This window comes from Dicentrarchus labrax, unplaced genomic scaffold, assembly GCF_905237075.1.
Source record: "Dicentrarchus labrax unplaced genomic scaffold, dlabrax2021, whole genome shotgun sequence".
Classification (NCBI taxonomy): domain Eukaryota; kingdom Metazoa; phylum Chordata; class Actinopteri; family Moronidae; genus Dicentrarchus; species Dicentrarchus labrax.
The window spans coordinates 14,682,505-14,703,514 of record NW_026136701.1 but is presented as its reverse complement, the minus strand read 5'-3'; the positions used below and the strand labels follow the sequence as shown (position 1 = coordinate 14,703,514).

The following is a 21,010-nucleotide window of genomic DNA, read 5'->3' as shown; positions in this document are numbered from 1 at the left end:
GAGGAATCTGTAGGGGGGAGGACTATATTAAAAAATAATATTTAATTAGATTTATTATGATATAAAACAAGAGTACAAACAAGTACATTATATTATACAGTATATGTGTTTAATACTGAGATGCAGGGCAAGATATCTGAACAAAGATTGGTCAGATTGTCTTTTAAATTGGTATGAACATTTATGGACCTCTGAGGATGAATCCTAAGGGCTTTTGTGACTCTCTGGCCTTTATTCTTGCACCATTATCAGGATAAAATTGCACTTATGCCCAAAAATAACAAAATCTAATTTTGACAGATTGTTGTGTACACACAAAAACACATTTACACTCCCCAGAAGATGAACTCTTTTGGATATTCAAATCCTTTTCCACTAGCCAAACTTTCAGGTCAAAATCTACTTCACATACACATTCACACAGTCTAAGAAAGAAAAAAATTATTACAACACTTTCATGTCATGAGGTTGATTTGAAATCACAGCCTTCTGGTGCTTCAGATTGTAAGTCAAATGGAAAAATTGGTGTGTACTTTACCTCCAATAGCTGGACTCTGCCCTGATACAGCCTGTCTGGAAGTGGGACTTGTGGAGCCATGTGGATCAGGGTCATATCCTGACCCTGGGGGAAATAATGAAATGGATAAATAAGTTGTGTTTCTGACAATAAAAAATAGAGGTCTAAGAGTGAAGGAACTGGTAGCACTACGCACAGTCAGCACGACATCAGGTCTTCTGTCCATGAAAGTCATCCCCTCACTGGGAATCCCAAAGGATTTGGACTGGTAGGTGAGGAAACCACCATAAGATGAAACCTAAGACAAAGGCCCAAATATCTGTCAGCTTATCTGAAAGAGCTTCAGAGACCACTGGAATAGAGAAATTAGCTTTCTATATGTATGCACACTGGGTCTTATTTCACAACTAGAACAGTTGAAGCCATAATTTCTATCAGTTATGATAGCCTTAAGTTAAGAAGGTTTTAGGGACATTACCTTTTTTTCAAAACTGAGCCCATAAAATCAAAAGACTAAATTATCTGAACCAGACTATTTTGAAGTGTAAATAAAATGTAGTAAATCTAGTAAATGAAGTAGGTCAAAACTGTAACTAGAATGTTTCTTTCACCTCCAGATGAGTCATTTAACTTACATTTAAAATGATAATGCAGCTTAAATGCTGGATCATCAGATCTCAACAATGATGTTACTGAGTAAAATAGGGAATACAGACAAAGCTATGAAAATAAGACAAAAAAGAAAATACAGAATTTTTTTTTAATATTATCTTCATTTTGGCTTGATTTTTCAACTATAAAGCTATTGCAAACATTTATTGACAACTGCATTCTCGTTGCCATGACATTCACTCCCTCTTTGACTCACCCTGTCTCCCAGGTAGGACGATGGTGCCACCCAGTGTAGAGTCTGAACTGTAGGAGGAAGCTCCTGGATGTCTGCCACCACTGTGTTACTGGCTGTGTTCAGCACAGAAGAAACCTCCTGGTCGGGGCTTTCCAAACGCCAGGCCTGCATCTCAACAAACTAATAACGGGGAGTTAAAGTGAAAAATCCATCTGCATTGTATTTAGAATTCATAGGTGCTGACTGACTCCATGGGCTTATAACGTATGCATATACACATAATATTACAAAGTAATTTCACTTGAAAACAGAGTCCACTTTGTATTAAAGAATGTACCCAGAACCCATAAAATTCCTGAACATGTTTAGCAGTCATTAAACAAATGAAAGTGTTCACCACATATCTCCTATCTGCCAGAAAGCTTTAAAGGCATGAAATTTACAAAAGGCATTCATAGACATGCAGGGACACGAAAAGCAAACACACCTTCCCCCTGCGTTTGCTGGAGCTCTGACACTGGTCAGTCGCCCCGAAGCAGAAGCAGCTGGTACAGCCATGAGGGCTGGAGGGGTCAAAGTAGAAGGAACCTTCCCGACAGATATCACACTTGCCGCCAGCAACATTTTTCTACAAACATGGCAGCAAAGATAAGAGCAATGAAGAGAGTCATTGCAAGGAAAGAAACAACAAACAAAAATGAGTAATGGGGAGTTTTTAAATCCACAATTTGATTTAATGAACTTACCTTGCAGAGGCACCTTCCTGTGTCTGGGTGGCACACAGCAGGTGTGACACCACCTTGGTTACAGTCACAAGGCACACAGTCAGGGAAGCGATAATAGCCCGGAGCACAGCGATCACACTGCCGGCCCCAGATCCTCGGCTTGCAACTACATAAAAATACACAGGGACCTTATCTTAAAATCATAATTATCATACAATTCTGGATGGGATTTACAAAGCACTCATGTGGTTCATACATGTATAAAGTCAGACATAGCAAAAGGAAGAAACAAACTAAAGTTACACATACAACTGAAATTAATTTTTCTGTAAATAGAAAAACGAAGTATAATCACATGTTATGCATTATTGTACAGCAAGTTACTTTATACTGGTATTTGTTCAGTACGTTTAATTGTTTCTTTACTAACGGAGACATTAACTGAGAGGTGGAGCAGATCTTCAGACTGAAAACATACATGAAAGAAAGATAATCCATTTATCAACATGACTGGACTGTGTACTAATGCCTGTGATGAATCACTTTAAATGCTTTCGTGTTGTGTTTCACTTTCACTGTTGCTTCAGTGGCTGCAGGCCTCACATTCCTTTTTCATCACTCAAAAATGAGTGCATGAAAGAGACAATGTATTGAAAGGAGTCAACCGTTATTTGTGTGGCTGTTTAATAAGTATTGTAAATTACAGAAAAATTATATAATTAAGAAGAATTAAGAAATTCTATTCTATATACGTATGAGGCATTTGAGTAACTTTTATCATAAAGTAACAACTTAACTGTACAGTAGACTACGGTAAATCTATATTTAACATCAAATAAACAAAAACATTGCAGGTTATTATTTACCAACCAAATAAAATAAAAAAAAGTATCATCTTAATAAGAGGTTGTAGGTTTTCACTTACGTGCACTGTCCGGTGATGCGGTCACAGTCAGGCCCTGCATTGGCTTTGATGCCATTTGGAGAGCATTCACAGCCCTCGCAACCCAACAAAGGGTGATAGCTGAAAGTCTGACTCTGGCAAGCATCACAAGATGGTTTGACTGTCTGAGGAGGGCAGATACAACGTCCTGTCACCTCGTCGCATAGTCGGCGGCCACACTCACAGGCTGCAGAAGGGAAACAGGGGATTTCAGTTGGACAAATATATTTCAAACTAAGTAGAGGTTAAGAAAGGGACAAAACTCTCAAATGTTAACCAGCACGAGTTCACTCACGTCTGCAGTAAGGGAAAGCCGTAGTATCCCGTGGCACACTTTGTGCACTGTCGACCGATGATATGTTGCCTGCAGGGACACTGGCCTCCAACCGCATCACAAGTGGTCCCTGTAGAGCCAGACTTGTCACAGTCGCAAGGCAGAGCGCCATCATTATAGGCCGCTACAAGAGAGCGGGCAGAGTCTCTGCAGAACTGGGAAGAAGTTCTGGGGCTATAGGGGCAGAAAAATAAAAGGAGTTCTGTGGAGTTTTTTGTTCTCCATTCAGCTAGAGGGCACTATTTCCAAAAGCATTAGTAGTGTTTATTATTGTGAAACTGCTGCATTGGTGAAAAGATTTAACAAAACATCAATATATCATATCATTCATATAATAAGAGAGAAGAGCTTCTAACAAAATAAAATAAATCTTTAAAGTTGCATAATGAATTTGAGTCACAGACATGGTGGATACCTACTCAATATAGAAACCTTCTCCTCTACATTGCTGTATGAAATCTGCAGACTTATCCAGCGGCTTCTCTTTCAGGAGATCTGGGGTGTAACTGCTATCAGGAATCAGCAAGATATAATCCTAAACAAAAGATATGAATCATAACAATTGATTTAAAAAAAACAATCTCACCAGCAACTTACAGTTTGGTTTGTTTTGTGCTTAAAACACATTTATCAGTATGATGCAGTGAGTGATAAACAGATCAACTGAGGATTTGTAAAGTTTTAGCCACATTTCTCTGCTTGATTTTGTCTGGAGAAGGAAAAGTAAAGCAGGTGAACAACAGGCAAGAAAAGCCCAGCCTGAACCTTGTCTTACAGAGGTTGGAAGCTTAGCTTTTATAACGCTGTGTGGGGCTGCCAGGTAGAATACAGTCCCTTCATTGTTGTTGTTGGGGATATGGCATAACACTGAGGAGAGAGGACCTCAGCATGCCAAGTACCAAACCTCAACAACTCTACTATGAAACACAGACTCCTAAAAGCAGTAGACTTTACACAGAGGTATGTCTGACTCATTTCTTTCTCATTTTTGTTTCTTATTTCTATCATTTAATTATCATTTAATTTAGTGGGTAGACTAATCACATAAACTGCTGACCAGAATAAGTGTCTTCCTAGGTGGCACAATCACAGAGATGGTGGGTGGTTGCCAAGAATTCTGGTCAAAGTCAAGGGCAATGCGCCCATCAGAGATCACAACCTCCCTGCAGCCTGAGACCGCAGGGCAGAAGGATGCATTTATTGAACCTGTAAGAGAAGAGCAGAGTTAAAGTGGAGTAGAGAAAGAGGAAGAAATGCTGGCATGCTGTACAATATTCCATCCCTCCTCTAAAGCCATATAGGGCAATGTGTCCATGGCCTTTGATCATCTTGTCCTGAGCCCTGGGACTTAATTTGCTCTTAAGGAGGAATCACCCCCTCACTGAGAGGGGTTTCCCAATCACTGCACGCTATCATTATGTTCAATTGGAACCAGTAAATTCTTTAATTCTATTTTATTTGACAGGAGTAAGCCTACCACTTCCTCCAACCCACTCACCCTTCCACTCACGTCCTGCGTCCACTCTGACCTCCACGGGGAAGGAGGTGTGTTCCGGTTGGTGATAATGGACCACAACCACATATCTACCCGGGAGGGGCACATTGGGAGTGAAACTGATCTCCGTCTGGAAAAGAATGAGGAGGAGGCTCAAGTGTCAAACAGTCATTGTGAAATTGAAAATGAATGTCAAGGCATGGGTTGCTCACTGAATGTCTCCAACTCCCAGCAGCAGGGTTCAGAAAAGCTCAAATTATTCAACAAGGTTAGAAAGGGCAGAGTGTTTACCTGAGGAAATTTAAGCAGTATCCCATCACTCTGAGGTTCGCGGACAGGAAACACTCCAATCTGTCGTCTCCGTCTCCAATCCTCATTCACTCCTCGTGGGGGATAAACAGCTGGTGCCGAAGATAGCTGTCCATCACGGGCCGCATACAAAATCCAGGCTGAGCTTGGCTTGTCGAATTGCCTCAGAACGCAGTGCCGACTGGAAACATTAAACAACAACAAGATGTGGTCACCTAAAGCCTGTTGATAGTGTTTGCCAAGCGCTTAGGAGAGGGGACATCCTTAATTTCCAATAATCCTTTCTGAGACTTAAAATCCTCTGGTTATCACACTCCCTCTCATTAATGTGCAGGAATCCTGACATCACACACTAAATATACACATACTTCTAAGGAAAGCTTTAGTTTTACAGGCAAACTGTGAAAGCCTTCAGGTTGCACATCCTAGTTCTACCTCCCCATTTTACTCCAATGTTTACAATATATATATATATATATATATATTATTATTATTAACTTTCTTTCAATTATCCCTGAATTTCCCTCTTCCCTGAAAATCTGTGTTTTTCTTTTCCAGATTTAGAAACTGTTCCTGTTTTATATACATTTATTTTTATTTTTATTTTTAATATTCGTTAAATATGGAGGCAGTGTTTTGCAAAACAGGGAATGTATCCTGAAGTATTTGAATAACCCATAAATCAACATAGTCCCACATAATTACAACAGCAAACATTTTAGATGGTGAGTAGCGTATTTAAAGGCATGAACACAAAGCGTGAGTCAATTAAATATTAAGCCATCATTGCATTCAGTTTTTTTCCAAGCACATTTATTTGTGCTTTGCTTAAGTAAACATTTACCATTGCGACTATTTCTTTGGTGACACTGTTTTCCATTTTCTACACTGTCCAGGGTGGATTACACAGTAAATGAAAGGACTACACACTAACAGCTGTAAACACACGTTTCACTGCAACATGTATCCTCATCATTATGCGCAGAGTAAATTTAGTGTGACCTCAGTTACCTGAAGCTGACCTAAAGTTCAGCCTCAGGTAAATGACCTTGTCCAGCTGGAGGAATGCATGCAATCACACCTGGAGAACAGATGTGTGTCTTCATACTCTTGTAGCATCTCCTAAATTGTAGCTTACATTCATGGGTGTTGAAAAATTCTCTGTGTGACCATGTTATTAAAAGCATGCATTGAGGTTTATTCAAGGTGACGTACCTGTCTTCAGTGAAGCGGCCGTGAGTGGAGACACACAACACCTTGGGGTCTACATACTCAATGGAGAACTCTTCTGCAGGGACTGCATACACTTTATACTACACAGAGAAACAAATATATTTCAAATTACATGCTGCTGTCGAGATACTGAGCTATTATAAATATTTTGTAAAAAACATTTCCCTCACCAGCAGGAATGATGTAGTGGAAGTTTGCAGGAGAATTTCTGTCTTGTGAGAAAGCTGCAGCATTGTAATATGATTACTGCCGTCCACTGCCACACTCCGGCACAAAAAGCTGCAAGGGTTAAGACACTCAACAGCTAAAAAACCTACACTTTTACAACAAGGTTAGTTGCAAATTTTTCATATTTTTACAAATTGTTAAGACATAAATGAACAAAACACTACCACAAGAAATGTTGAAAAGAAAAGTTGAAGCAACAAATCCAGGCCTCACCTATAGGCACAACTGTGAATGTTAGCCCTGGCAGGGATGTAGCCATCTGACTGGCCACTGATGAGTATGTTGACATTCTGGACAGTGTCCACCTCACTGGCATACTCCAGGACAAGAGCGTATGGGCCAGGACGAGGCACGCGTAGACTGAGTTGGAGCTGCGACTTCAAGACACAGATCATACAAAGTAATTATTAAACTTATTTTATTTCAATAAACTCCAATGAAAGAACAAACAAATAAAGGTACGTAAAATAACAACCAGTAAAAAATTATAAAAAGCATGTTCAAGTATTGGCTTTGAGTTCTATAATGTATGTAGGCGTGACCATAAACCCAGGCCTTCTTTACTGTACCTGTCTGCCATTGAGAGCGGCCATCTCAGGGTGATCTGGGGTGGGACGCCGTACACGAGCCTGTCTCCTCCTGCGCCCACTGCGGCTGGAGAGTATTCCTTCTGAGCCCAGAGCAGAGCTGAAGCCATCCATGGCCACATGCTTATATAACAAACAGCTGAGACAGAGACAAACAGGCATAGGCGTCAGCAAGAATAATGAGAGATAATTACATTAAGTCTAGCATATTCCTAAAACATGGCTTGGCACGCTGTTCAATGGATGGAATATTTGGAATGTTTGATAATCCTTTTTTTACACTCTCTGCTAATGTATTGCATAGTATAGTCTATTGAAAACAGATGTGATTTCGTTTGCCATGTATCAAACGATCTGTAAATTATGATTTATTATAGCAATTTAAAAAAACACCAGTACATTTGAAAGCATGAACATAAACCCTTATTTATTATGACAGACATTTGTAGGATCATGTGCTGCTGAATAGAAATTTTAAAGATTTACTTTGTATCCTTGTTTGCAGTTGGTAAGTATGTGCAGGGCTGGGTGATCTTTTCCTGCAGCAAATGTGCCTCATAGTAATCCCGGGGCAGCAGCACTAAATAGTCCTGAAGAGTGACAATGTGGATTTTAGTATTTAGTCTATTAAAAATGTGTTATTTTCTCCAATGAACAAATGAACAGAGGAATGAACAAAGTACATTATCACACAGGAAGACTCAAATTCTTGTTCATGATCATTTCTACTTGTACACTTACCAGCAGAACACCCTCTGCTCTTATGTGAATGATCCATTTCCCAGGGGTCAATGCAAAGGGCTCAGCAAAGCCCTCTCCTGGGACAGTGAGGAAGGATGGGGAAGAACTCTCAGGGAATATGACTTCCTTACTCTGACCGGACCCTGCAGAGCAGCAAAGCAGAAACTTCTGTAATGTTACACAATCACAGTTGAGAGCACAGAAAACTAATTACGAGTGAGACATCATCAGCATAAAGTAAGACTCACCAGGCACCAGCGTACATATAAATGTCATTAAGGAAATGGGTTATTTATATTATTTGATGATATGATATGAAATGTAGGATCAGATTCAATTTCATCGGCAGCCTTACCTTCAGTGCCTCTGTTATTGGTAGCCTTGATGCTACCTGTCACGCTGGTGCTGCTCGGGTTAGTGAACCGCAGAACCACACGGAATAAGTGATGCCTCTCATCTTTTGGGTCAACATGCACTGTTACTCTGACCTCACTCTGCAAGGACGAGAGTGACACACAGCTGACTGCAATGGCACAGGTTTGAGTTGACAATGAGGGTAATAATGTTAAGAGAAAGGTTAAAAATCATGTCAGGTGAGTAAAGAACTTAAGCAATGGAGCAGGTTAATCAACAGACAGCAAGAAAAGGTAAAGAGAGGAAAATACAGCTAAAGGAAGGCAGGCCCTTCACTTACAGTCACAGCAAGACTGAAAGCCAGCTTCGTCCACCACCAAGATCCTTGCTCTCACTCGTGCTCTCCCCTTTTGTTGGGGAGTGGAGTAGCGCATTATAATATGGAAAAGGCCAGGAAAGCCAAGGGTAAGCGTGAGGATCACCTCTGGCTGAAGAGAGATAGTGTTAGTTCTAAGAGAGATGGCATCCACATCCCCACATCAGCTTGTTGGCCATGGTTGCGCACTTTAAGCAGTGACATCAGTGCAGAGATAAAAGCAAAACAATCATGGTGGTATCAGAATAGACTGAATAAGGAAACTAGAAGGTTATTGAAGAGACAGATTGTCATACTGTAATTTATTAGAAGAATCGCATCAATGTATCCAATATATCAAGGTACTGATGTGAATATGTACTAACCTGTGCAGGAGACATTACAGCATAACCCCTCCAGCTGAAATCTGGGAACTCTTGGGGGTTATAACCAAAGCGCACTGGTCTGGCATTTGGCGTTATGCCATCCTCAACCTCAAACTTCAGTTGGTGGAGAGTTGGAAAATAGTAGCTTGGTGCTGGCCTAACAAGGTACATGACAATTTAAATCAAAACTATGTAGGTTAGTTTCTCAATTTCCAAAAGATGAGTACATTTTTGTGTGAATCCTAATGCATGATGAAATTTTAAGACGGACATATCTTACTCAGTGCATTTACGACCGACTACATTCTTCCGACATTGGCATTGTCCGGACATCTCATTGCACGCCATGCTAACAGCACCACCTACATCGCACTGGCAACCTATCAGAGAGAGTAAAAGTCATTATTAAAAAGTAACCTAATACCAGACTGAAAAGCATTGTCTCCCTACCCTTTCTGCTTGGTGCGTTGCAACTCTAACCACCCCTAACATCACTGATGCCTGTTGCATCTGTACCCACACCCAACGATGATGTCACGTGACCAAATCCTGAGTACACCTTAACTGAGATGAGAGGTTAAACTGCTGGAGGTCAGGAAAAACAAGATTTGGTTAAGGATGTCTTACCTTGACAACCAAAATACTTCTTTTTCTGTAGCAGGAAGTATCCATCCTTACAGGTGTCACATGCATGTCCACAAGCATTAGGCTTACAGTGACACTGTCCACTTTTCTAGATGAACAAATGATCAGTAGAATATAAGACAAATGAAATGAATGTGACAAAATTGTGGCTCAGCCATGCAGTCCAAGAACTCTCTAATCTGAATCACAGTTTTAAATAATAGATGTGTATCTGTCACTGGAAGTAGTAATGAAATACTCACCTGTTCACACTCTCCAACACCACTCAGGGTCCCTTTCACATCACACTGGCACTCTGGTATGAGAGAGAGGGGAAAGGTTGTAAAAATATAAAGGTTGCTCTACAGTGAATAGACTCTGATTACAGGATTTTGTCACTTTCATGGGTGAAACACAACAGCAAAAAAACCCCACAATCTTCAGAGATCTCCACATCAAAGGTCCAGAGGAGATTTATGGCCACAGCTTGCTTTCAACCCCGTGAAAAAAACATCCCCTTAATGTCCGGCTACAGTCAACCAGAGGAATTCTTAGGATATTAAAAGCTCCTTTTCCCCCCCTTCTTGAGTCTTCAGGCAGCGTGGTAGTGACAACATTCTTGCTACAGAGCAGAACTGTAACATTAGACAGGTATCTGGACAAACCCAGAAGCTGTTCTCTCAGTGGCCAGATAATGGAAGTCACCTTATTATTCTCATATTAAGTATTTTCAGTGTATTAGGACAGATTTATTTTTTGTGGGGTTAAAGAACAGACGAAGTAGAAGTTCAGAGGTATTGTTTTTATTATGCTGCTGGGTACTCATTACTGCAAAGTCCCAGCATGAAATCGGACAGGTTCACTTGCAGCTCAACACTCAAAGTTGTTAGAAGGAATTTGCCTGCATTTATGTGTTATTCCTCAGCTCCCCTCTGAGGGACAGGAAGGCAGATCCGGCCCTGTTGACAGGGGTATGTTGACATATCCTCTGGGTAAAGAGAGGCCAAGACCCATATCAGTGCCTTGTCAGATTGCTACTGGTGATTTAATACAGTGGACCAGAAATGGGGTCAGTGATCAGAACTAATACTCCTGGGGAAATCAGACTGGGGCACTTTTGGCTGCCAGGAGCTCAGCTCTTTATTATGTATTTCTTACACCTTTTACAAAATTAAGACAATAATAGTTTCCTGATCTCTTTAGATTTCCAGTCTCTTACCTATACAGCCACGAGGGTTGTCTGTAACCAGATTCCAGTAGAGAGGTTTACATCTGTCACACAGGTTTCCCTCTACATTTGGTAGGCAGCGGCAGGAGCCCTGAAACAACAGATAAGGAAGCTAAGGATTGTTGAGACTGGCAGCTACTGTTGAAAGCCATGTTATATATGTTTACAATCATATAGATTGAAATCAGCCACAAGCTGTTGCATATTGTAGTACAGTGGCAGTTTTCAGAATGACTGGAAATTAGCAGTTTTTCTTTCTTTTGAACATAGGATATTTTGCAAAAACAGAGGTAAAAAAAAAAAACTTCCAGAAACTCATTATTGTTTTTCTTCCTCTTCAAAATGGAAGGAAGTCTCCTTTCCTTTATTTTAATTGCACTTACATTTCAGGGAAAAGCACTTCCTTTTAAAATCTACTGGAAGATGTTTTAGCAGCACAGCTGTGTTATCAGTTGAACAACTTTGAAGTAATGTAGATCCTAACCCAAACAGCCAGTGCTGGATTTAGACTATGACCACTTCACTGTCATCAAGGCTAATAAAAACATGATCAAGGTAGGCCTTTGGTAGTCAGACAACTTAAATTTATTGAGAGTAACATACCGTTTGAGGATCAGCAACCTCAGTTCCTGCTGGGTTACACACACTGATGGAGGCTAGAAATACAAAATGAATATACAACAAAGTCAAAAAACATGTTTAATCAGTATATTGTGTAGCTAGTTCAAATATGGCACAAAGGTATTCCATTATTTTATATGAAGGGGGACTGAAGAGAGAACTGTCAACACATTAAACAAATGATATTGTTCAACAATACAAAATGGCACATTAAATATTATGGGTCTAGCTGCTGCTACCGTTTAGTCCCAAAATGACTTAATTTGTTCGTACGATGGGTTCTGATGTGGTTACCTGAGCACTGGGGGAACCTGAGTCCAGAGGCACAGCGGTCACACTGCTGGCCTACTACCCCTGGTATACACAGGCACTGACCCGACAGTGGGTTGCATATGCTGCCATATGAGCCTTCCTGTGAACACTGGCAGGCTGGTGACACAAATCAAGAAATCTGAGTTAGTATGTAAAATGTAACCCAGTGAATCTGATATTAAAAAGGTTCAACATGACTCCTGTTTTATTCCCAGAATCTGATTTCCTTTAGTGATTCCCAGTTGTCTATTCTTGGGAACATGATTCCCTAGAAGGAAGAAGTCCATATATATCTCATGTACCAGTTCTCCGTGAAATGTTGTAAATAAATCAATGTGGATGACAACAATGAGTTTTACAGGATACTGTGGGAGAATGAGGATGTTTGCTCCACAGAGTCATGAGAAGAGGCCACTGTAAGACCAGTGAAACCAGAAGCAACATTTTTTCCATCAGCACGTAGATCACATGGAACCAGATTGGTTTATCTACAGTAGTTACACTGGTGGACACAGGGATCGAGCCCACTCACCAGCACAGTCTGGGTACCCATAGTAGCCTGGGGCGCATTCGTCACACTCCTGGCCCCCATAGTTGGGAAAGCAAACACAATGTCCGCTTGGAGTGCACACATTGTCAGCTACACCAGCACCATCACAGAGACACGCTAGAGGAAGAGAAAGAGGGTCATGAGAAATGAAAATAAAACATGTTTTCAAAGTCATTTTTAGAGCTTAAATGAAAGTACTTGTACTGGTATTTGGTGTAAAAAAAAAACATGGTACTGGTGCATCCCTAGTGTGTACAAGCAAGGACTGTTAACATAAACAACTAATAAATAACTTAAAAGGAATAGTATGACAGATGCATTTTAAAGTGAGTTTTTTAAATGATTACTTTAGATAAATGTTAAAATTACATAAGCTGATGATAAGATAAAGTACATTTTGTTGGTCTGCAGAGTTCTTAGGAAGGCCATTTTAGAGCCTCAAGGTTCAAGTGTCAAGTGTGAAAGGGGGCAAAAAAATGGCCCTGCTACGTGCTCCATAAAGTAGCACAAGCAGGTTCATGCAAGTAAAGGGACACATTTTTGGGTAACAATAAAGCACAAGCTTGCTGAAAAAATTGTTAAAATTCTTTGCACCAACCCTTACTGTGTAGCTGTCTACAATAAGTCCAAAATACCACTACTGGCATTCAGTCAAGTTACACTGATGAGGTTGTGTTTTTACAGTCTGTGGGGGGTGAATGCTCCTTGGCACGGTCATTCTTTCTCACCCTGGCAGTTTGGGAAAGAGTGGTATCCAGGTTGACAGCGGTCGCACTGCTCCCCCTCCACACCCTGACGGCAAAGGCAGCGTCCTGAAGCATCGCACACCCCATACGCTGTCCCTCTGTAGTCACATATACACCCTGTGCACAAACACAATAGAAATGTTTATTCCAACAATAAAAGTAAACAAATTAAATCTTAACTAATAGAAATTCAAATGAGTAACCCCCTTTGAACCCTGAATCTTGCTAATAAATGAGCCGGAGCACTTTCTTTGGTCCAGCTGAACAACATGGAATGACAAATACTTCTGTCAGTTGAACTATTCTTATATTGTTGTGGCACACAGTGGTACGGCTACACTGGTGCCCACGTCTTGCCAAGCCTCGCCTGGTATTGGTATGTGATTAGACTTGGCATTAAGACAGGACAGCCTCCAGAGAGGCTGCCATCGTTTTCTTTGCCCCGAAGCAGCTCCAAAACATAAAAATCAGCTTTTCAAAGGCTGCTGAAGAAATTCCTTCTCAGTCAGCTCACACGATGAAAGACATGTTCTCTAGCTACAGTAAGTGAAAGCTGTTGTTTGACTACATTCTCTGACAAATGACAGAAAAAGCCAAGGGCTAAAGGTCTTTGTTTTAATAGAAATGCCATAATACTAATAATGGGTTTCCCAGCTTGGAGGAAACCAGAAAAGGCCATTTAGAACAGGGCCCATAACTAATAATAGACTGGTTAGTTCTCACCAAACAGTCCCAAATGACTAATGCTATCAGGAGAGAGCAGAGATAACTTGAACTTAAATCCCCACTGACACACATAATAATCTAAGAGCATCAGTGCTCAGCATTGCAAGATAGCTGCTGTAATTGAGCAGCAGATCTACAGATTTACTCATTCTGATGATATATTAGATAAGTATTATTTGAACCAATACATTAAACCCAACCATAATATACTGCAAGTTCTGTTCTCATAAGGACTACAAACATGATCTGACCTTTAGTCGTGCCTACATACATTAAGCCTTTTCTTGACTGACCTCTGCCACATGTTCTAAACATTTAACTCTGCAGAAAACCAAGTCAGACTCAGTGGTGCCTGACTTGGTCCTCTAGAGCTCTTTTTAACAACATGGGCTGCCTGTATATGAATGTGACTCAGGTGACAAAAAGTCAAGGAATGCCCTATAAAAAAGCTCCTCAAGAGGATACAGTGTCAGCAGCTTTTTTAGATACCGTAAATGCAAATGAGAAGAATAAATAAAAGCAGTTAACGGCATAGCCATGTAAACGCCTCTATAGTAGCACAACATATCAGGTTTAATTGCACTCACGCTGACAGCTTGGTGAGCCGAAATAACCCGTAGGGCAGGCAGTGGGCCCTATACAGACAAAAACAAAGAACAAGGGAGAAAAAAAATAACAGTGACAGTATTTTAAAAGATTGTTTAAAAATCTCTGTCAAGCTAAATTGTGGTATGAGACACTGCAAGATCTCGTTTAATGAACTTACCCACAATAGGTCCTGCAGGGGATTTGGTGGTTGTTGGGTATACAGGATAGCCTGTTTGCAAAGGAAAGGCACAAAATTAAGACCTCCACTGCTGGAAAAATGTGACCAAGAAAAACCTCCCCATTAGTTATTGCAGTGGAGGATTGCTTTTACTGTAAGTTTTAAAAATTCACATTTTAGAAAAACCCATAAACACAGACCGCACTGCCATCTGAGGCAAACATTTTTAAAGGTATAGTTTGGAAAATATGTTCATTCACTGCTCTTACGTAAGTCCCCCCTTTTTAAATTCAGTTTTTGTATGTATTAAACAAACAAAATACAACATGTTAATAAGCGAGCTTTAGAGATTTTGATAGGTGGGTTTTGGTACCTTTGGACAGAGCCTGTTTTCAGTCATCAAGCTAAGCTAAGCTAAGCGTTTGCAAACTCCAGCTACATAACTTCTGGCACAATATCAAATAACTGCATTTCCTAAAATGTCAATTTCTTAAACATTGTGATCCCTACATGTAAATTAGCATAGCCTTCTACCAGCAATAAACTAAACTGACTTTGATATACTGTATCACAAACACAAGTTGTAGAAATTGTATGCAATGACACAGCAAACAATCTTTTCATGAATGTGTCAGCATGTTTAGACTAGTTCAGTGCTAACAGCCTGGAGAACAGAGACTTCTAGTAATAAATCTATTGCATATATATGACATTTATATGACATAAGAAACAATACACCTGGGGCAGATTAGTTGCTTTTTCATGTATAACTGTATAAACATGAAAGTTTAAGATGGTATCACGGGTTAATCAAAGTGGATTATAGTGAAAACTATAATTAGGATTAGGGAAAAAGAAAAATATACATCTTTACATGGCTAGGATGCCTCTCTATGTTAAACTCATTCCACTTAAGTTAAATTAAAACATATATGCCCCCTCTGAGAAAACAAGGGACTATATTCATATTCCAGGAACACAGATGAGGTCAGGCAGAGACCTTAAAAACACTTATGTCAGTCAGCCTTAAGACAGAAAAAAACCCTGGAAGAAAAAATAAAAATGACTTAAAAAGCTGAAAGATGAAAGACTGGGTGGCTTATCGCTTCGCCTTGGCAGACTCCTGAGTCTGTAGCCAGATCAGACCGAGATAAGACAGGGGAAATTCTCTTTTTGTGTCTAATATCTGCATCTATTTGTTTAGATGGAGGTATGGCATGTGGAATGTGCATTAGTCAGTACTGTAGCCTGTGCATACATCTTAAAGGCATACTTCTTTGGGTATATAATCTAGTATCTATATTAAAGTTTTGTTCTTCCATCAAGGGGCAAACTGAAACACAAAAGGTTAAAAAAGGGTGACCATGAAACTGAAACACAGACAGGTCATTTCATCAAATAACAGTTACTTTAAAGTACAGTAACAGTAACTAAAGTTTTCTCTAATAAAACAAAACAGGTTCTGCAGCTTCCTTTTGCACACTGGCTTTACTTTAACTATCACAGATGTTATTCATATCGTATGACTTATTGGATTTGCACACCAGAATGACATCTTCAGCTCCCTCACCCCTATGTTTCCCAACTTCCATTTATTTATCCACCCATCCATTACGTAAACTGGGTATCCAGCATGTGATGAGAAAAACACTAAACTTACGAATGCACTGAGGGTAGGAATAGTATCCGTCAGCACAGCGATCACAGTTTTCTCCAGTAAACTGTGGCTTGCAGATACACCTTCCAGAACCCATTTCACAGCCGGCTGTAGTCATTTCATCACACCTGCAGGCTGGTGGTGGACACATGTATTTTTTAAAGACAAATGGGTACACATAGCAACAGATGCATCAATTTAGACTCAGATCAGTAAAAAGTACAGAGAGCTTTAAACCAACCATTATCTCACAATGAGAGATCTCAGAAGCAAATAATGATGATACTGATGCTTTACTGACGCCTTCCTCTGCTAAGCTGACTTAATTGCATTTGTGGATTTTATGGTTTACTTTTTAAAGCGCTCAGGGCAACCACTTAATTCCACTACTTTCTAATGTCCAAACACCACTGGCAGCTATTTATACAGCGAGGAACAGCCACGGACCATTAAAGTACTGTAAACAAGAGAAGGTCCCAGTTTAGCAATAATACAAGCGGTGGTGCCAGTGGCGCTTGTGCAATGGTGCCATTTGTGTCAGTCTCAAATAAGACGCTGATGCCTCTCTTAGAATATAACTCTGTTTTGGCTTCACTTGTTTGTCATGTACACTGTAGGTCAAATAACTAAACGGTAAAACATTATTTAGTTCCCAAACTGATGCTGAAATGGATTTGAACTGTTATCTGAAGGGTATTTTGTAGCAACTACTGAGAATTATATATATATATATATATATATATATATATATATATATATATATACATACATATATATATATATATATATATAATATCCATTTTAGTTTGATATTTACAGAGCCTTTTGTTTTGGTGCAGACCACCACAGCAACATCTCAGTGGGCATTTCAACTCTCATTTCTCTCCCACAGTTTAGAGATACTAAATGAAAACAGATTGCAGCCCTCGCACAAAAATCACAAAGATTTCAATTCATATCTACGCCCCCAACCCCCAAATGAAATAGAATAAGGAAAAATATCAAACCAAACATACACAAGGCAGCCACAGCTGCACAAGTTTGAGACATAAATACGCCTACATACTGTACATCCAACAGTTCCTGTATAGTCCGACAAGACACAGATCCTTGTCATGCAAATACACTAGCAATATAACAAAAGAAAGAACAAACAAAATAGAACAGAAAATTGGGTATTTCAATGTTACAGTAAATCAAGGGCACAAACACAGAAAACGCAACTCACGTATGCATCCAGTGGGAGACTCGGGAGGTACTCCGAAAGGCCTGTAGAAACCTTCAAGGCATCGCTCACAGTTCACTCCAGCAGTGTTGTGCTAAAAAAAGAATGACAAAATAATGTGTGAGCCATAAGTCCTACATAATTTAAAGGGATAGTTCAGGTTTTTTGAAGTGGGATTGTATGAGGTACTTACCGTAGTCAACATATTACCTAGAGTAGACAGCGTGTCCCCAGTTTGGAGAAGCAGACAGAAGTGCCAGAATGGAAACTAAACAATATACTGCTGTGGATGGGGTTAGCAAAAAGGGTATTTCCATGCTGGTACTCCTGTATGCTTCTCCAAATTGGGGTCACACTGACCGCAGTCTACTGCAGGTAATACACTGACTATGGAGAGGGAGAAACAGGCAGATAGATCGAAACAGGGAGAACAGAATAGATGACATCCTTGGATGAGCACAAGAGTCCTCTGCTCTGTAAAGTAGAATCTCTTGTTTCAAATGTGCATTGATGCATGTGACGAGATACAATGCTTATACTCTCTGCATCAGTATCATATGCCATTGGGGTATTGTATTTCTTGTAGTGGTAGGAGGAAAGTGTGTAAATGAAAAATACTTGTTTTGGCCTCACAAACCAAAAGTTGCAGAGCAAATGGTGCAGTATCACATGCTCTACAGAAGACATTCACAGATAACATGGATTTTTTCTTTATTTTCTTATACCCTCCTCCTCCCCTAGAACCACACACATTCAAACACGGGAATCAGTTTAGACTTGACATGCATTTCATACCTGGCAGTTGATGCACACTCCTCCTCCGTTGTACCTGCCGAAGGTGTCTAAACTTGCTCCCCTCCTTTCCACCTCTGGGTCGTAATAACAGTCAAAGGCATGGGAGAAACATTGGCAGGCTATGGAGGAAACCCCCGAGACAGACAGACACACACACACACACACACACACACACACACACACACATACACACACAATTATTCTATATCCCTCAGCAAATTACCTCTGACTCCCTTGTCTGTATTTAAGCACTTTAAGCTACTCATTCTCCAAAAAGGAGTTATAAGTCTGGTTGTTAAGTGTTAAGAGAAACTATAAAATCCAAACTAAACAAGACAACACATCCCCTTCCTGTATACCACCCCTGCCTCTCATTAATGTTTATGAATGGCTAAGGTGCATTTTCACTGCACTGATTGAATTGGCTTCTGCAAATTCATGTTTTGTGAAGGGAAAATCTGTCAACAGCCCAAAGCAATTAGATTCCAGCTGACACAGGGTCTGCTAGCAGAATGGATGGCTTGCTGATAAGCTGGCAAGGGGGACTCTGCGGGTCTGGCTAGCCGGCTGACTAGTTGGTTAAGATGACAAAAAGCAGTTATCCTGGAGCTAGTTGTGCACTGTGCCGTTCATTACACATACCATATGAGGAATTTCCTCTCAATCTCTTCACAGAGGCTCTATACAATACCATATCAGGGCATGCACAACAGGGTTTAAATATCAGAGGACACTTCAGTCCACTCTGGGGGTCGTAATTCAAGGAGCCAGCAGTGTGGGGAGTAGCAGTGTGTGGTTTTGTTTACACACTGAATGAACCATTGTACTTACCGTGACACTCATTGGGGCTGTCAACAGTTGCAGCACGCCATGGCTTCTGGTTAAAGCCTGGGCAGCAGCGGTCACATGACTCACCACAGGTGTTGTGTTGGCACTCACACTGGAGTCTACAGACAGGAGATGAGACACCTGGATTTTAAACTCTTTAAACTTGCATTAATCATTTCTTTAAACCACTTGGGGACGGCAGAGCAAGGTGAAGATTATTAGGTGAGATCATTACCTTATTAAGTTGTTATGTCAAAAATGTCAGAAAACAGCTGCCAATTTAAACAGCAGACATAAAGCAATATCAGCATTAATTTAGAGTCATGTTTCAGGCAAGCAAGCTCGCTATTGCTTGTCTGTTTGTCTTTTCCTAAAAGCAGCTTATTGCAGCACCTGGAAAAACTGAGGCAGTAACAAAACAGTAAAATCAAAACAATGAGCTGAAAGACGCTAAAACGCTCTGTTGAGTTGCAAGTGATTGGAGTAGCTTTAAGCCAAATGGAACATTCATTTAAAATGCCAAAGTTGCTACCAAACAATAAAACACAATGAAGCCTTCATGAATGCTGTGCTGCTGTTGTTTAGCTCTTCAGAATACAGAGGGCAACAGTGGTTTAAAGCAGCACTTTATCACACATCTTGCCCTTTACCAACTATTTACAACGTCACAGCCAGTAATCAGAGTAACTAAAACAATCTGCTGACCTTTACAATGGTGATGTCAATGTACAAACATATGAGGTAAACCTTCCTCGGAAACAATTTACTATCACTCAAATCACTATATTTGGCAGCATCTCTGTGGTTTTTGCCTCATTGTTTTCAGCATTAAGTCATCCCAGTACACTGGTTATACACAGGAGGCCATTGTACAAAAAGACTATTCAGCTATGTTAATGAATAAACGAATGAAACAATGTCTTACTTCAAAGTAAATTTTTGAAATGTTAGCACAGAACAGTTTCAGGTTGTAATTAATGAGTGATGAAAAATGTTGCTGTTGTTGTACCACACAAAAGTATCGTGTCAAATATTATAATGCAAGTAGCACTGCTTGAGATGAAGAGCCTTACTAACCTGTTTGGGTTGTCTTGATCACGCCTGCTACCACACACCTGGGCATGCCCATGACAAACACAGCGTCCGCCAATGCTGATGTCTTTGATACTGTAGTAATACTGTCAACAAATAAGGAAAATGTTATCACCGCCAGTATTTCAAAATAATACCGGCTTTATCAGCAACTCCACAACATCACCCACACCAGTTCCAATGTCTGGCTTTGCGTGGCAGCAGAAGTGAGTCACACATATAAGTACAAAATTAAACCATGATTCACGAACTAAGGCCAGTTTTATGGGGTGAATGAGTCCATTATAAAAAAAGACCAAGATAGGAATCAACAGCTGATCTGAGTGTAAAGAAAAAATAATAAACTGTTTTGGACGTGAGAATCAATAAGAGAATACATTTTAGAAATTAGTCTACAAGAGATTTACTTTATACAAATTCAATAGTTTTACTAAGGTTATGTTACAGGAAAACCACAAGTCAAACATATAATAACAAACAGGCTTTGCCTCATTACTTTGATGCTGCATGTTTTTCTTAACATGCATTCTCCTGCTCTGAGAAGAAGTGCCATATTATGCACCTGCAGCCTGTGGGAACTGTCCAAGCCATTCCTGGCTGTCTCTACCAAAGGAATTACTATGATGACTGGACAGACAGATCTGGCATTAGGCCTTGACAAGGATGAATGTGTGTGCAGGAGGGAGCAGGTCAGTGTGTTTGTGTCAGCAAAAAAGAGGCTAGAGGGTAGGTGGTGCTGTTGTAAATCTAGCTTGCCCAAATGGGGAACAAGAGTCTGCCAGCCAT

The 21,010-nt window shown here is 40.2% G+C and overlaps 1 protein-coding gene across 1 annotated transcript in view; it reads right to left on the bottom strand.

The window, feature by feature from the left end:
- Positions 1 to 21,010, bottom strand: part of LOC127365175 (laminin subunit alpha-3-like) — a 54,125-nt gene that overhangs the window by 19,407 nt on the left and 13,708 nt on the right. The window contains 35 exon segments of the mRNA XM_051403025.1: positions 539 to 622; positions 714 to 815; positions 1,386 to 1,544; positions 1,852 to 1,992; positions 2,111 to 2,255; positions 3,015 to 3,219; positions 3,328 to 3,343; positions 3,345 to 3,540; positions 3,786 to 3,901; positions 4,424 to 4,572; positions 4,865 to 4,991; positions 5,153 to 5,351; positions 6,386 to 6,483; positions 6,574 to 6,682; positions 6,845 to 7,008; positions 7,201 to 7,357; positions 7,705 to 7,808; positions 7,960 to 8,102; positions 8,315 to 8,453; positions 9,055 to 9,211; positions 9,335 to 9,434; positions 9,682 to 9,787; positions 9,942 to 9,994; positions 10,898 to 10,997; positions 11,510 to 11,562; positions 11,822 to 11,956; positions 12,372 to 12,506; positions 13,118 to 13,252; positions 14,449 to 14,496; positions 14,628 to 14,678; positions 16,288 to 16,419; positions 17,513 to 17,603; positions 18,305 to 18,423; positions 19,136 to 19,251; positions 20,210 to 20,310. Of these exon segments, the coding sequence (XP_051258985.1) occupies positions 539 to 622; positions 714 to 815; positions 1,386 to 1,544; positions 1,852 to 1,992; positions 2,111 to 2,255; positions 3,015 to 3,219; positions 3,328 to 3,343; positions 3,345 to 3,540; positions 3,786 to 3,901; positions 4,424 to 4,572; positions 4,865 to 4,991; positions 5,153 to 5,351; positions 6,386 to 6,483; positions 6,574 to 6,682; positions 6,845 to 7,008; positions 7,201 to 7,357; positions 7,705 to 7,808; positions 7,960 to 8,102; positions 8,315 to 8,453; positions 9,055 to 9,211; positions 9,335 to 9,434; positions 9,682 to 9,787; positions 9,942 to 9,994; positions 10,898 to 10,997; positions 11,510 to 11,562; positions 11,822 to 11,956; positions 12,372 to 12,506; positions 13,118 to 13,252; positions 14,449 to 14,496; positions 14,628 to 14,678; positions 16,288 to 16,419; positions 17,513 to 17,603; positions 18,305 to 18,423; positions 19,136 to 19,251; positions 20,210 to 20,310 (4,185 nt within the window).